The sequence below is a fragment of the Brassica napus genome, chromosome A5, assembly GCF_020379485.1.
Source record: "Brassica napus cultivar Da-Ae chromosome A5, Da-Ae, whole genome shotgun sequence".
In the NCBI taxonomy this organism is placed as follows: Eukaryota; Viridiplantae; Streptophyta; class Magnoliopsida; order Brassicales; family Brassicaceae; genus Brassica; species Brassica napus.
Genome location: NC_063438.1, coordinates 25,574,927 through 25,588,710, shown reverse-complemented (window position 1 = coordinate 25,588,710; position 13,784 = coordinate 25,574,927). Strand labels below are relative to the sequence as shown.

Sequence of the window (13,784 nt, the reverse complement as noted above, 5' to 3'; positions counted from 1 at the left end):
GTATATATGAAAATGTAATTCTTCTTTTACTGGCTAAAAGTATTTGATTTTATTTTGCGATATATATAAAAAAGAACTATCTAGTATATTATCATCCGACAGTGATTAACCACGTCGCTAGCCTTTGAGTTAGTTATTTATTTTAATCGTCCCTTGGAAAACATCTATACTATTAAAGCAGGATCCTATTGTCATAATTACCTTAGGGGCATATTTCCTTCACTAACATTGCATGTTTCATTAAGGGCAATTAAGTAATATTAATAACAAATCTATATTGGATCATTATTTTTGAATCCAGCCCAAATCAAATCTCTCTTGGGCCATTTGGGCCTATTAAAAAATCAGATTCAATTCTCACTTCTTTTTTCCTTTGGGCCATTGAGTCCAAGTCAAAATATTTTTTTTCAACTATTCTTAATTATTATTTTTTTCTTTTCTTAATATAATTTAAGCATTCATAAAAATAATTAAATTTTTTTATTGAAAAAGATAAATCTTTATTAAAAGTATATAATTTTTTAATTAAAATATTAACCCCATGATAAAATTAATTTATCAGAGTTATACCAACTTAATTCATTAAAAAAAATAAAGTTTATTTTTTTAAACATAAATAGTCATTTAAAATGAAATACGATAAATAGGGGTGGGCACTTTACCCGATATCCGAAGTGGCACCCGAACCCGATCCGAAAAACCCGAACCGAAATCCGAACCGAAGTAGCAAAATACCCGAACGGGTATTGAATAAGAAGAGATTGGATACCCGAACCCGAACGGATAATACCCGAACCCGAATGGATATCCGAAGATAACCGAACATATGTATAATTAACCTTATATTTTTAGTTTACATCTCTTATTTTATATAAAATATTTATATTGATACTACACATACTTTAAGTTCATATGATATACATACAATTACGGAAAAATGATTTGCTACTCACTTAAAATGCATGTCAAGTTTTTTATTTCAAAAATTAACAAAAAGTTACATCCAATTTTTTTTGAAAAATAACTAAATTAATGTCTTTTTAGTTTTAAAATGTTATGTCCAAATCTGTTAACCATTCAATCTATTAAAAATAAAAAATTAGTTAACTGAAAGTTATATTTTTAAATACAAGAAACTTGAGATATGAAAATTTTAATTTTTTTTATCAAAATCTAAATATCCGAACCCGATCCGAAATAACCGAATCCGAACTAAAAATACCCGAACCCGACCCGAAGTACAGAAATACCCGAACGGGTTCTACACCTCTATACCAAAATACCCGAAAATCCGAAATACCCGATCCGAACCCGAACGGGTACCCGAACGCCCACCTCTAACGATAAATAAAGATAAAATTTTTAAATCTTTTATAAAATAAAACACAAATATATGAAAATGTGACATTTACTAAATATTTGTCAATTGAAAAAAAAAACAAAAATAAATCCGCGCTTTGAAAGCGTGGGTCAAAATCTAGTTTTAGTTTAAAGGGTAAGGCTCTTTCAATTCGAGAACTTGAAGAAACCCCAAAAAAAAAAAGACAAATGATTTACATTATGAATTGTCAAATTGTTGGTAACAACTGAAACGTATCAATCAGTCCTCCATTTCTATAACACTGACCAAAGAGACCAGAGAATCTCAAAGAGAGAATCAAAAAAGGAGATGCACAAACAAGAATCAACAAGCATAATAGAGCACTTATGGGAACAAAACTTCGAGTTTGATCAGAGAACACGAGCAGAGTCACCTGCTTCACAGATGAGAACAGGTTTACCTCCATTCAGTTTCTTGGCAAACTCTGGTTGGGCCTTTTCATATTCATCCTTCACATATGAAGCAGCTTCCTCAGCTGTTTCTGCATCCACAAAGGCTAGACAACATCCCCTGAAGCCTGCACCACTGAACCGTGCTCCATATACACCAGGTGCCTTCAGTAGAATCTTGTATAGCTGAATCAGTGGCTCCGCACCTTCACCAAAACTCACATTTTAAAAAAGAGAGAATGTAATGTCTCTGAAAGCAGACTTGTCATCTGTTTTCACTTTGAGATATGTCAGCATTGGGAGACAAAGGAAGTAGAGAGAGAGTGTACCGCATTCGTAATTCTCAATAGAGCTCAAGCCAGACGCTGAAATAAGCTTTCCAAATTCTTCAAGATTGCCTGTAGCCCACGCTTCCAATCCTGAAATTTCAGTACACAAAGTCCATCAAGCCATCATAAAGAGCTCAATGAATCATTTATGCACACAACGAGACTTCTACAAAAGAATTCAAGAGCATTTGCCTTTAGTAACCCGCATGTTTTCCGAGAAGTAATGCTCCGCTCTTCTAGCTAAAACCGGTTTCAGCTCATGCTGCACGAGTAAGTAAGACCACATTACATATATTTATAGACCTGGTATAGGTGGAACCTGATTTACTAATATTGTTATCTTACCTTGTGAGCTTCATAGACCGCATGCTCAACTGTTCAGTGGCACGATAAAGAGATGGCAACAAAAAAAATCTTATGAGCATGTAACGAATAAGAGATATAAATCCAAACTCAAAAGTGTTTTTACCGTTGCACAAGGTAGGTTCCAGCTCGCTGTTCCCAGATGCACTGAAGAGAAAATAAAATCAAGAAAAAATTTTGATGCAAAGGAATGAGTATCACAAGCACAAGTGTAATATAAAGAAGTCGATTATGCAGAAAGTGTGAATTAAGTAGATTTGCGCATACGTCAAGAGAACTTTCGCAGCTTCTTGGCATTCAGCAACTCGCAGGTTATATCCTGGGTTGGTGGTCAATGCCTGCCTCAGGCCTGAGAATGCTAACAATATCCTGAATGGTTTCTCCAGTTCAGGACCCTGTATGAGCTTGTGGTCCATAGTCTGCATCTTTCAAACTGTTCTTCTGAGATGACAGTTTCTCAAATAAAATAAAAACGCTAGGCAGCAACATTTGTGTTTCTCTGGACACTTCCCATGTGAGCTTAAACTGCCCCTATATAACAGTTTTGGTTTTACCATGTAAGCAAGCTTCATGAGGAAATTTTACCTTGCAGTCCATGTATGTTAGACACCCATAACTCGATAGCAAAATAGCTGATTGATCCAAAATTCCATTCCGCAGACCCAGATACCCATTCTCAATAAGCCTGCAGTGGAATCAATCACATGTAAGTCGACCAATTTTCACTTTTGCAGCACTAGTTTATAGATAGGCAACTGCTCATGAAACAATAAAGATGAGCTTCTTAGTTACAATGAACTAAATTCACCTGTCATATTCGATATTTTCTGTTGCGGATACGGTCAATTCGTTGGCATTCTCTAAAGCTAGCAGGTATGCCACACCAACCTGTCATATTTCTGGTGATCAAAAAGTAATTTACAAGATTCATTTTAAAACGCTGAGAAGTAAACACTGTTCCTCATATGCTAAAAGCATTTACGGAGTACAAAACAGGAAAACTGCCTTTCCAGAGAAAATCATGCTGTACGAAAGCCGGCGGGTTTTAGTTACTTACAGCAGCTGATGAACTAAGCCCAGAACTATCTAGCCCATCCGAGCCACTGATGCAGCCAACAATGCCCTTCAAATATCAAAACAATTACTTAAAAAACACATTCAAGTATCTTTTCATTTAAATACATTTCTGTAAACTATGATGGAAAAGCATGGCAACCATAAAAGGGTGAATGTGGAAACCAGAAGATCACATTGCTAACTCTCATTTCCCTTTAATGGTCAACTTTTTCTACAGTTGTAAGCGGAAAACCAAACCTGTTTGACATTCTTATTGCTCGTCTGTAACGCATAAAGCGCTCCTCTGGCATAAGTGCCCCAGATGCTTTGATCCTTTGGTGCACCATTTTTATTTGCTAGGCCTACTGGGTGCTGGATTTCATCTACTCTATAATTTTGGAAACAAAAAAAAAAGCTATAAGAATTATGCATAGATGATCTGCAATTCTTTACCCACCACAACGAGTACACAATTGAAATCCATTAAATAACACAACAGAAGTAGATGTAGGAAACGCTATAGCATAAAGAATGCATGAGACAGAAACTAGGGAGCAAAACATGCAATCCAAGCTTTTTCCAGAACTGATATTTTTTCCCTGTCATCACTAGGGGAAGATGCGTGAAACGAAAAGGTTGAATCTGGTAGAAGACTTGAGTGAAAAATGAGTTACTACTACTCATACTAGAATGAGATATAGTGTAACACTGGAAAGATCGAAATAGGCTTCTACGATAGTATGTGGCTTAGTAAGCAGCTTATGCATGTCTGAACCCTGAACCAATAATGACAATATGAGAGAGATCCAGAAAGACATGCACACCTGAAACATACTTCTCCTTCAAATTGTGCAGAACGCAACTGGACCTGCATATATATATTCGAAATAGAATAAATGTCACAAAAGACTTCAAGGCTCAATTCGAACACACATGCACAAGGAAATCTCCACATTCAGCAATATATATCTTAAGTCACCCTCATCTCTGTAGACCACATTCATTTCGAGGTTCTCCTATCTACTCTAGAAATGAACCACGTCCAGAACAATGAATGCTACTTAAGAATAACTGCATTAGATTTCATCCCCGAAATAGAATGGCGCTTATAAAGAAACGCAAAGGACTATACTAAACACACACATAAAGAATCATCATAAGTCATAACTAAGAAGCATTACAAACCTGAGTATCGCCCGATGGAACAAAACCAAGAAGGATCCCTTTATTAATCGTCATAGCCGATACAGCTCCACCCTGGTGATCAATGTGAGCTCCCAGAGGACATATACGATAAGGCGCTACCACCACGCGAACTTCCTCTGTGTCTCTCCCGGTCATCTTGGACACTGCCTCTTTAATGGCAGTTAACTGGAGAAAACGAACGATCGCAATAGATTAACATAGAGAGTTTCAAGAATCACAATCCACAGAATACGCATTGAGCTCCACACGTAATCTAATGGAATTGTTCGCAGACGATCCACAGAATGAATGGGAATAGAGAGGAAGTTTTTTACCTCGGATTCCGTAGGCCAAGACATTGTCGTGAAGCTTTTCGCAGATTGAGATCTGGTGATGTTTTTGATTCTCTCGTATGGGATGAAGGAGAGACGAAGAAGAAGGGTGGAGGGAGAGACGAGATGTGGGAGTGACCGTCGATAGAGGAAGATTACCAAATAGGGAGGTGTTTGGTAACACGTCTAATTATATACTTTTGGTGGTGTTTGGTAAGTCTTCACTCTTCCTTCGTTAGTAAGATACATTTTTGAACTATGCTAATTTTCTACGTCGGCAATGCAGGGTGAGACGGATCGGATATCCGAGATATTTTAGAATATCTAGATATATCAAATCCATAAAAATGTTATTCAGATTTAGATTTGAGTCTGCGGATATCTAGAGTTAGAAAATTCAGATAAAAACTCTGCAGATATTCAGTGGCGGAGCTAACAAAGAACCACGTAGGTCATCTGATCCATGTCAATTCTAAAAATTTATTGAGTATAGGCATATAACTGTAATCACACACTGATTACTTGATTTATCTTTAATAGTTTGACCCACTCGATTGTTGTAAATTTTTCAATAATTTTATATTAATATCATTTTGATTCCGGTAGATTTTGTTTCTACCTCCGCCATTGCAGACACTTAAAATTTCACTATCCAAATCTGTGAAATCACTGTTCGGATCCAAATCCCCCATATATCTATTTTTCAGAACAATCACACACTGATTACTTGGTTCATCTTTAATAGTTTGACCCACTCGATTGTTGTAAATCTTCCAATAGTTTTATATTAATATTATTTTGACCCCGGTAGATTTTGTTTCTACCTCCGCCATTGCGGACACTTAAAATTTCACTATCCAGATCTGTGAAATCACTGTCCGGATCCAAATTCCCCACATATCTATTTTTCAGAACGATCACACACTGATTACTTGGTTTATCTTTAATAGTTTGACCCACTCGATTGTTGTAAATCTTCCAATAGTTTTATATTAATATTATTTTGACCCCGGTAGATTTTGTTTCTACCTCTGCCATTGCGGACACTTAAAATTTCATTATCCAGATCTGTGAAATCACTGTCCGGATCCAAATCCCCCATATATCTATTTTTCAGAAGGATCACACACTGATTACTTGATTCATTTTTAATAGTTTGACCTACTCAATTGTTGTAAATCTTCTAATAATTTTATATTAATATCATTTTGATCTCGCTAGATTTTGTTTTTACCTCTACTATTGCAGACACTTAAAATTTCACTATCAAAATTCGTAAAATCACTATCCCGGATCCGAATCCTCTGGATATCTATTTTTCAGAGCGATCCTATAACAAATATTAAGTCCCAGGCCTAATCGTGAGTGGAATTTTTTGTTAATACAATCATGTTATGAATAAACCGAACTAAAACAAGATTTAAAATAAAATCGATGCGTTTCCTATTCCACAAAAGTAAAACAAAAGAGAGAGATATCTACGAGGGAATGTTACAAAGAGGAGTTCAACGTGGAGCTACAGATCAAGCATGAACAGCAGAGACTGAGTCTAGTTCACGGCCATGAACCCTGAACCGGTAGATGCAAGTGTGTGAATCGCTTCCATGGTTTGATGTGAAGTCTAGCCTCACAGTGTTGACGAGTCCCGAGTGAGCAGACTCCGCAATGTCGAATGTCTGTGCGTTGGACTTGTCCAAGTCGTAAGTGAACTCTCTTAGAAGGAGCCTTGTCTCGCTCTCCATATCTTTGTCTTCTAGCCATCCTGATACACGGCAATCCTTTGGAGCGCTCGTTCTATCATACGCCACAGCCTGTTCCATTTCATGGTTAAGTAAATTAGATCCCGTCAACGCCTATTCTCACAGCTAGTGTCCTAAACTGAAACTCGAGCTACAAAAATGAAAGTTTCAAAACTAGTTCCTGCCCTCTATTCTATAACACATCGTCAACAGTATCCTTTATAAGGAATCAAACTAACATATGTAAACTGATCTTAGGTGAAAGTATGGCAATAGATGTTAGTATTACCTTAGAGACATGTTCCAAAGTAACAGCCTCTGGAACTATCGGTGCTCTTAGCCTGACTTGAACAAAGCCATCACTTCCTTTCAAAGGAAAACACTGCCCAGGCTCCCCGAAACTCGGCGTCAACATCTTAACCGCTTTGCTATGAACCCGCCGCCTGCTTGTCCCAAACCAATTCCCCACAAGAAACGGATCCGAATGATCCATCACAAAAGCCCCACCAGACGCTAACGCATAGTCAACTCGTCCAAGCCCATCCGCAGCATGCTTCCCAATCTCTTTCTCCACTATCTCACGCGCATAAGCCCTCAACTCATCAATGCTAACCTCGCTAAAAGAAGATTCATCGACCTTACTCTTCTTCAACTCCTCGTAAACCCTCTCTAACTCCTCTCTAGACACCAAAGGTTTAGAATTGACTTCCTCTACAGAAGCCTGTAGCCTCTCTACCTTAGAACCCACCTTCTTCAGCTCATCCTCCAACGCGGAAGACGTTGACTCCATCGTCTCCCTTAGTGCTCTCGTTTCCCCTCCCATCTTCTTATCAAGAAACTCCACTTGCACCTGCATCATCTTCGTCGTGGTCTTAACCAAACCATCCACCGCCGCAATCCTGCTCTCCAATTCCGACAAACCCATCTCCGTCTCGATCGGGAAACTCGAGTGAGAAGATAAAGTCGTCTCCTTTATAACCACTTTCCTCACCAATTGAATCAACCCAGCGAGTAACAGAAGAGCACCAAGCTGCTTCGCGAAGACTCTAACCACTCTCGTCCACGGCGTTTTCTCGTTCTTAGTCCCCTGCACCTTCCGCGTACGTCGCTGCGCGGTGGTCGATTTGGTCCCCGCCGCGGTGGAGGATCCCGACTTTCTTATCACCGGACCAGCGTCGTAACTGTTGGATCTATCAGCGGCGGCCTCGCCGCGAATCGGATCCTGGTTCGTATTGGCATGAGATTCGCTCGGCGGGAAATCGAGGGCGGATTTCTTGTCGGCGGAGATAACCGGCGTCCGTCTAATCGCCGCCGTCGGGTTAGCGGTGATAGACACCGTTGATGCCGACATGATCAGGAGGATTGACTACTGAATTCGCAATCTGATTGGAATTAAACCCTAATTTTGAACAGAGAGAGAGTTATGAGATTTGAAATGGAAGAAGAGCGAGGAGTGAGTCTCTGCAAATCTCGTTGATGCTAACGAAATTAAGAAAGCTCGGGTTCAGTGGGCTTTAAATAAAGCCCAATAAAGGAAACATATTGGCCCAGCCCACGTGTAAGCTTCGGTCTTCTCCTTCTATGCCTAAATGATATATTTTTTAAATCATTTAACCAATTATAAAAAAAAACTGTAAAATCTAATTGATTAAACAGTTTCCAATAAAATTAAAGTTAACCTTAAAACTTCAAAATCTCAAAATTTCATATAAATTGAAATAAAATTTTTTTTTCTAAAACATCATCTATATTGAAATGGATGGAGTACTATACAAATGATTTCTATTTTTTTTTTATATCTAAATTACTGTGACGTCAAAAAAAAAAAAAAAAAAAAAAATCTAAATTACTGTTTTATCGATATTAGGGCTTTCTTCTTGGTGCAGTTTATCCCCTTCCTTCTCGAGAAAACGAGAAAAAAAAATGTCCTGTGAAGATAGGAACAGTGAGTTGCATGACGATTTGCTGTTGAAGATATTGTCTGAAATCCCGACAAAAGATGTAGTGACCACCATGGTTTTGTCCAAACGATGGCGTTTTGTCTGGACGAAGGTGCATAAACTTGAGTACAAGAGTACAAGGAAAGAAGGGAATAGCAGAGTTTGGTGGTTAATTGAAAAGTCTTTGCAACTCCACAAAGCTCATGTACTAGAAAGCTTGCCTATCCAAGTTGATTATCATCCCAACGATGCAATTTTGAGAAACTGCGTCTCATACGCTCTTGACCACTCCGTTCGAGAGCTGGCTCTTTGTTTACCATTATATCGAACACAGATCCTATATCTACCAAGGAACGTTTACACCTCCAAAACGTTAGTGAAATTGAGTCTAGCAGGCAACAGATTCCTCTTGGATGTTCCTTCCCTACCTTGCCTCCCTTCCTTCAGACGCTGGTCGTCCTTCTAGATGTCGTGTATAAAGATGAAAATTCTCATGTTAGGCTTCTAGCGAATTGCCCTGGGCTCAGTTGTTTGGAAGTGTTCCGAGACATGGGTGACAATGTGACAAGGTTCATTGTTAAAGTTCCTTCTAAACTAATTAACATTAGAGACTCTGGTACGTCGTCATTGGTTTTGGACTCCCCTGGATTACGACACCTTAATTTATCTGATCCATTTAGAGACCATGGGTCTATCCAGAACATGCCTCACCTTGAGATGGCTTATGTTCATTACCCTAATGACAAGATTCTGAGATCTTTTTCCTCGAGGATTCTCCATTTGAGTTTGGGCGACGTAACCATTTTAAATATCGTTCTTCTTCTTCCTATATGTGACGATCTCTTTGATGTGTTATACTTATGTCATTCAATCTCATTCAACTGCGGTTGCATGTTGTAATTTCCCTCGGCTCATTAATTTTGAGCTGAATACATTTGGCTCAAATTCCTCAAAGTGTTCGTTGGAACTACTTATGCTTTTCCTTCATAACTCTCCTATACTAAAAGAGCTTACGATCACCTCTGTTAGTAACTTACTCCTTGTCCCTCGAACATTTTTAAAGTAAAAATTAGTTTTTTGATTCGTCCTCGTTGCCTTCCAGGATGTGGGTAAACCCTTTAAAAATCTCCCATTTTTGTGTAACCAACAAAGTTCTGTACCGGGATGCTGGTTGTCCCATCTCGAGATCTTTGTGTGGGGAGATTTTGGAGGAAGAAGACATGAGAGAGATTTTGTGGCGTACATCCTTGCAAACTCAAAGTGTTTAAAGACAGCAAGTATCTCTCCGATATGTTACTATAATCTCGAGGAGAGAGAAAAGATGGTGGAGGACTATGTATAGGGTTTCAGCATCATCTCAGCTGAAACTCCATTTCGTGGATTAGATACTACAGATCTTGGAAGGGCAACAACTTAAAGAAATAACTGTTTTCTTCTTATCTGGACCTTTTGGTATGAACACTCTGGTTATGTGAATAATTAACTTTAGTTCTCTAAAGTGCTAAACTACCTAGCTTCATATGTTTTGTTCATGGTCTTTTGCCATATTTTCATTTTATATATGTGACTATTAGCAAGCAAATGTTGTAAACAGATATTGCTTGAGACTAAGAAGAAATTATTTGTTTGCTTCTTTACCTTACACATGATCCTTGCTCTTGTTGTGTCTTTCTTCAACTATCATATTCCAAATTGCGGATTTATTTCTCAAAGAAAAACTGGTGGATTTATCATCAAAAAAATCGGTTGCTAGAAAACAGATGGAGAAGTTTTTTTTTTTTTTTTTGAACAACCAAAACAGATGGAGAAGCTTTAACATTGTTTGTCATAACTTGGAATCATGCACTTACTCAAAAGAGTGATTGATAGTGTTATTTGTTCTAGTTTGAACCTTTTACAGTAAAAGGAGCATCAACATTCATATAGTCTCTAACCAAAGTCTATCATAATATAATTTTGATATAATGTAATATTACAATTAAATGTTAAATAAAGAAAAAAAAACTAATAACAAGATGACAAATTTCATATGAGTCCTTCGAGAATTTTTTTTTTATAGAAAATGACCTATCTCATTTCTCATCATTTTTTCATGTTTTGTATGTATTTCATTAATTTATCGATTATGAATGGATATGCCCTGACTGTTCTTTATCTGGTTCTATTCTATATCAACTATGTTTTGCTATGTGTGGATTCTTTCATGGATCAGTAAACAACAAATATATCAAGAGATAATGAATAATCCTAATTATTTTCTCCTCTTTTTGTGGATAAAGATGTATTTCTATTTTGGATAATGACGAGTGTATAGAAGTAAGCAAAACGTAAGTAAATCTAAATCTTATAAGAAATATTATTATATGAATGAAATTTTTATAAACTTCTACTTTATCAAGATTAGGGTTTTCTTCTTCGTGCAGTTCATCCTTCCTTCTCAAGAAAACAAAAAAAAATGTCCTGTGAAGACAGGATCAGTGCGTTGCATGACGATTTGCTGCTGAAGATATTGTCTGAAATCCCAACAAAAGATGTAGTGACCACCATGGTTTTGTCCAAACGATGGAGTTTGGTCTGGACGATGGTGCCTAAACTCGAGTATAAGGATACAAGGAAAGAAGGGGATAAGAGCGTTTGGTACTTGCTTGACAAGTCTTTGCAACTCCACAAAGCAACTGTACTAGAAAGCTTGCATATCCAAGTTGAACGTCAGTTTTGCGACGATACAGATGTAGGAAAGTGCGTCTCATACGCTGTTGACCACAAAGTTCGAGAGCTAGCTCTTATCTTACCATCTCAACCAAAGATCCTACAGCTACCATCGAACGTTTACACCTCAAAAACGCTAGTGAAACTGACTCTATCATGTAGGACTCTCGTAGTGGATGTTCCTTCCCTACCTTGCCTTCCTTCGCTTCTGACGCTGGTCCTTCTCAATGTTGTGTATAAAGATCAAAACTCTCATGTTAGGCTTCTATCAAATTGCCCTGCACTCAGACATTTGGAAGTGCAGCGAAACAAGAGTGACAATGTGACAAGGTTCATTGTGAAAGTTCCTTCTTTAAAGAGTTTTACATACATGCAAATTGACGAAAGAGCTGCTAGGTCCTTCGTTTTAGACTCCCCTGGATTACGACTCCTTACTTTAGGTGATCCGTATGGAGACTTAGACTCGATCCAGAATATGCCTCACCTTGAATGGGCTACTGTTTGTCACTTTCTTCCTTACCCGAATGACAACAAGTTTCTGAGATCTTTTTCCTCTGTCAGGATTCTCTGGTTGACTTTAACGGAGGTAAGCATTCGAAAATCCTTCTTCAGTTCTTCTAAGAAGGTTATAAACATTTTAGGTTAATTTTAATAATAATAATAATAATAATAAATTGATATTTTGGAGACATGAGACTAATAGCTTTTTTAAATTTATAGTTCAATGCGAATTTTCATTAGGTTATGCCCAAGAACCGACCATACTTCTTCTAATGTGATCTCTTTGCTATGTTTTACTTTATCTTGTGTTTCATTTTGTTCAACTGCAGGTTGCATGTTGTAGCGCCATTCAATTCCCTCAGCTCATGAAGTTTACGTTGCATCTTCATTGCTTAGATGACTTAGACTGTTCGTTGGAACCACTTCTGCTTTTCCTTCATAACTCTCCTGTACTAAAAGTTCTTATGATCAACTATGTAAGTAACTTCCTACATGTCCCTCAAACAAGTTTCAATTTTGATCGACTATGTAAGTTAAATTTTCTCCTTGTTGCTTTCTAGGCTGTGGCTATACGCTTTCAGGATCTCCCAATTTCGTGGAACAAACCAAGTTCTGTACCGGTATGTTTGTTGTCCCATCTCGAGATCTTTGTATGGACCGAGTTTGGAGGAAAAAGACAAGAGAGAGAATTCGTGGCATACATCCTTGCAAATTCAAAGTGTTTAAAGACGGTGAGAACGTCTCCTAGTTACTATCTCAAGGAGAAAGAGAAAGAGAAGAAGATGGAGGAGTTTAAATCAATGTATAGGGTTTCAGCATCATCTCAGCTTCTGCTCTGTACTAAACAAGATATGTGGATATAAATTAAGAATGAACGATCAAGAAGAAGAGGGACAAGGTTCGTTATGTTATTTTTTTTTCTTAGATCGCATTCTAAAAATTATGCAAGAACAACCATTTAACAAATAATGTTTTTCACGAGACCTTTTTTGGTATGAACAGTTTACTTATTTGAATGATTTTATAGTTCATGACTTCATGCTAAATTTGATAGATTCATATATTTGTCTTGGTCTTTTGCCATTTTTCTATTGTATATATATATGACCCTTACCAAGCAAATGTTGTACGCAAATATTGTTTGAGATTAAGAAGAAATGTTTTGTATGCATCTTTACCTGATATGGATTCTTATCAGAGATTAATCAAAAAGTTGCAACCAAAAGGTGACAATGCTAATGACACATGATCCCTACTTTTGTTATGTACGGACAATAATCCTTGGTGCTGGCACATCATCTGTCTGCAGACTCTTTCTTAGATGAAGAAGCTTCATTGATCACCCCCTTTAACATTCTGTTTCGTGATTTGTAACTATGTTTCTTCACGCATTTTCTCAAAGAATAATTGATAATGCTATTCTTTCTTGGTTTGAACCCTTTTTAAGATGAAACTAAGGGATATTGTTAGTCGTAAACTTTGTTGTTTGTTCATGTGTGGTATTTTCAGGGTGTTTTCATGTAAAGAGCGTGAAAAAAATCCACCAAGAACCAGTTTAGTTTTTCAAATTACTTGATTAAGTTAACCGGATAACTAATGAAAATCTACAAGAATTTATAAGACGAGACAAAGTTGTTAGTAATTAGTCTAACTTGTATAAATCCATCGCTTTAGAATTAATATTTAGATCCTGGTTGAAGTTGTGTGATGAGATCAGATCATACGGCTATGATTAGATCGTCATGTTCCAGTCAATATGGTTAGAAATAGTTGTAGTTGTACTTGATTATATCCTGGTCTAATTTAGATCCTGGTCTACCAAACAAATAAAACAAGAACAAGTTTTTTGGTTTTCTTCAG

General features: G+C 37.3%; 3 protein-coding genes and 1 pseudogene across 4 annotated transcripts; 2 read left to right on the top strand and 2 right to left on the bottom strand.

Moving 5' to 3' along the window:
* Positions 1-1,538: 1,538 nt before the first annotated feature.
* Positions 1,539-5,238, bottom strand: LOC106452619 (galacturonokinase). Of its 2 annotated transcripts, none has more exons than XM_013894777.3 (13): positions 5,039-5,238; positions 4,704-4,889; positions 4,343-4,386; positions 3,777-3,906; positions 3,520-3,585; positions 3,271-3,350; positions 3,048-3,147; positions 2,730-2,887; positions 2,569-2,609; positions 2,445-2,473; positions 2,292-2,361; positions 2,100-2,189; positions 1,539-1,976 (listed from the first exon to the last, which is right to left on the bottom strand). In XM_013894777.3, exons 1-13 carry the CDS (start codon positions 5,060-5,062, stop codon positions 1,732-1,734), a joined length of 1,263 nt encoding a protein of 420 aa, XP_013750231.2. In that variant the 5' UTR covers positions 5,063-5,238; the 3' UTR covers positions 1,539-1,731. The 2 variants fall into 2 exon arrangements, with proteins under 2 accessions (XP_013750231.2, XP_013750232.2); XM_013894778.3 differs by having other exon boundaries at positions 2,730-2,881.
* A 1,130-nt stretch (positions 5,239-6,368) lies between these two features.
* LOC125609086 (SUN domain-containing protein 2-like) lies at positions 6,369-8,248 on the bottom strand. Its single transcript, XM_048779984.1, has 2 exons — positions 7,064-8,248; positions 6,369-6,846 (listed from the first exon to the last, which is right to left on the bottom strand). Exons 1-2 carry the CDS (start codon positions 8,123-8,125, stop codon positions 6,559-6,561), a joined length of 1,350 nt encoding a protein of 449 aa, XP_048635941.1. The 5' UTR covers positions 8,126-8,248; the 3' UTR covers positions 6,369-6,558.
* Positions 8,249-8,697: 449 nt separating this feature from the next.
* LOC106454242 lies at positions 8,698-9,645 on the top strand (annotated as a pseudogene).
* Positions 9,646-9,804: 159 nt separating this feature from the next.
* Positions 9,805-12,749, top strand: LOC106454245 (putative FBD-associated F-box protein At1g05080). Its single transcript, XM_048779983.1, has 2 exons — positions 9,805-12,009; positions 12,254-12,749. Exons 1-2 carry the CDS (start codon positions 11,170-11,172, stop codon positions 12,482-12,484), a joined length of 1,071 nt encoding a protein of 356 aa, XP_048635940.1. The 5' UTR covers positions 9,805-11,169; the 3' UTR covers positions 12,485-12,749.
* The last annotated feature ends 1,035 nt before the right edge of the window (positions 12,750-13,784 follow it).

Bases quoted from the DNA above. Each gene is read 5' to 3' on its own strand.
- LOC106452619 (XM_013894777.3), bottom strand. From the start codon at position 5,062: ATGTCTTGGCCTACGGAATCCGAG. The intron at 3,586-3,776 runs GTTTGGTTTTCC...TGATATTTGAAG, and splicing joins GCAATAAGAATGTCAAACAG to GGCATTGTTGGCTGCATCAG. The intron at 3,351-3,519 runs GTAAGTAACTAA...GAAATATGACAG, and splicing joins GGCTTAGTTCATCAGCTGCT to GTTGGTGTGGCATACCTGCT.
- LOC125609086 (XM_048779984.1), bottom strand. From the start codon at position 8,125: ATGTCGGCATCAACGGTGTCTATCACCGCTAACCCGACGGCGGCGATT. The intron at 6,847-7,063 runs GTAATACTAACA...GAAATGGAACAG, and splicing joins CTTTGGAACATGTCTCTAAG to GCTGTGGCGTATGATAGAAC.
- LOC106454245 (XM_048779983.1), top strand. From the start codon at position 11,170: ATGTCCTGTGAAGACAGGATCAGTGCGTTGCATGACGATTTGCTGCTG. The intron at 12,010-12,253 runs GTAAGCATTCGA...GTTCAACTGCAG, and splicing joins TCTGGTTGACTTTAACGGAG to GTTGCATGTTGTAGCGCCAT.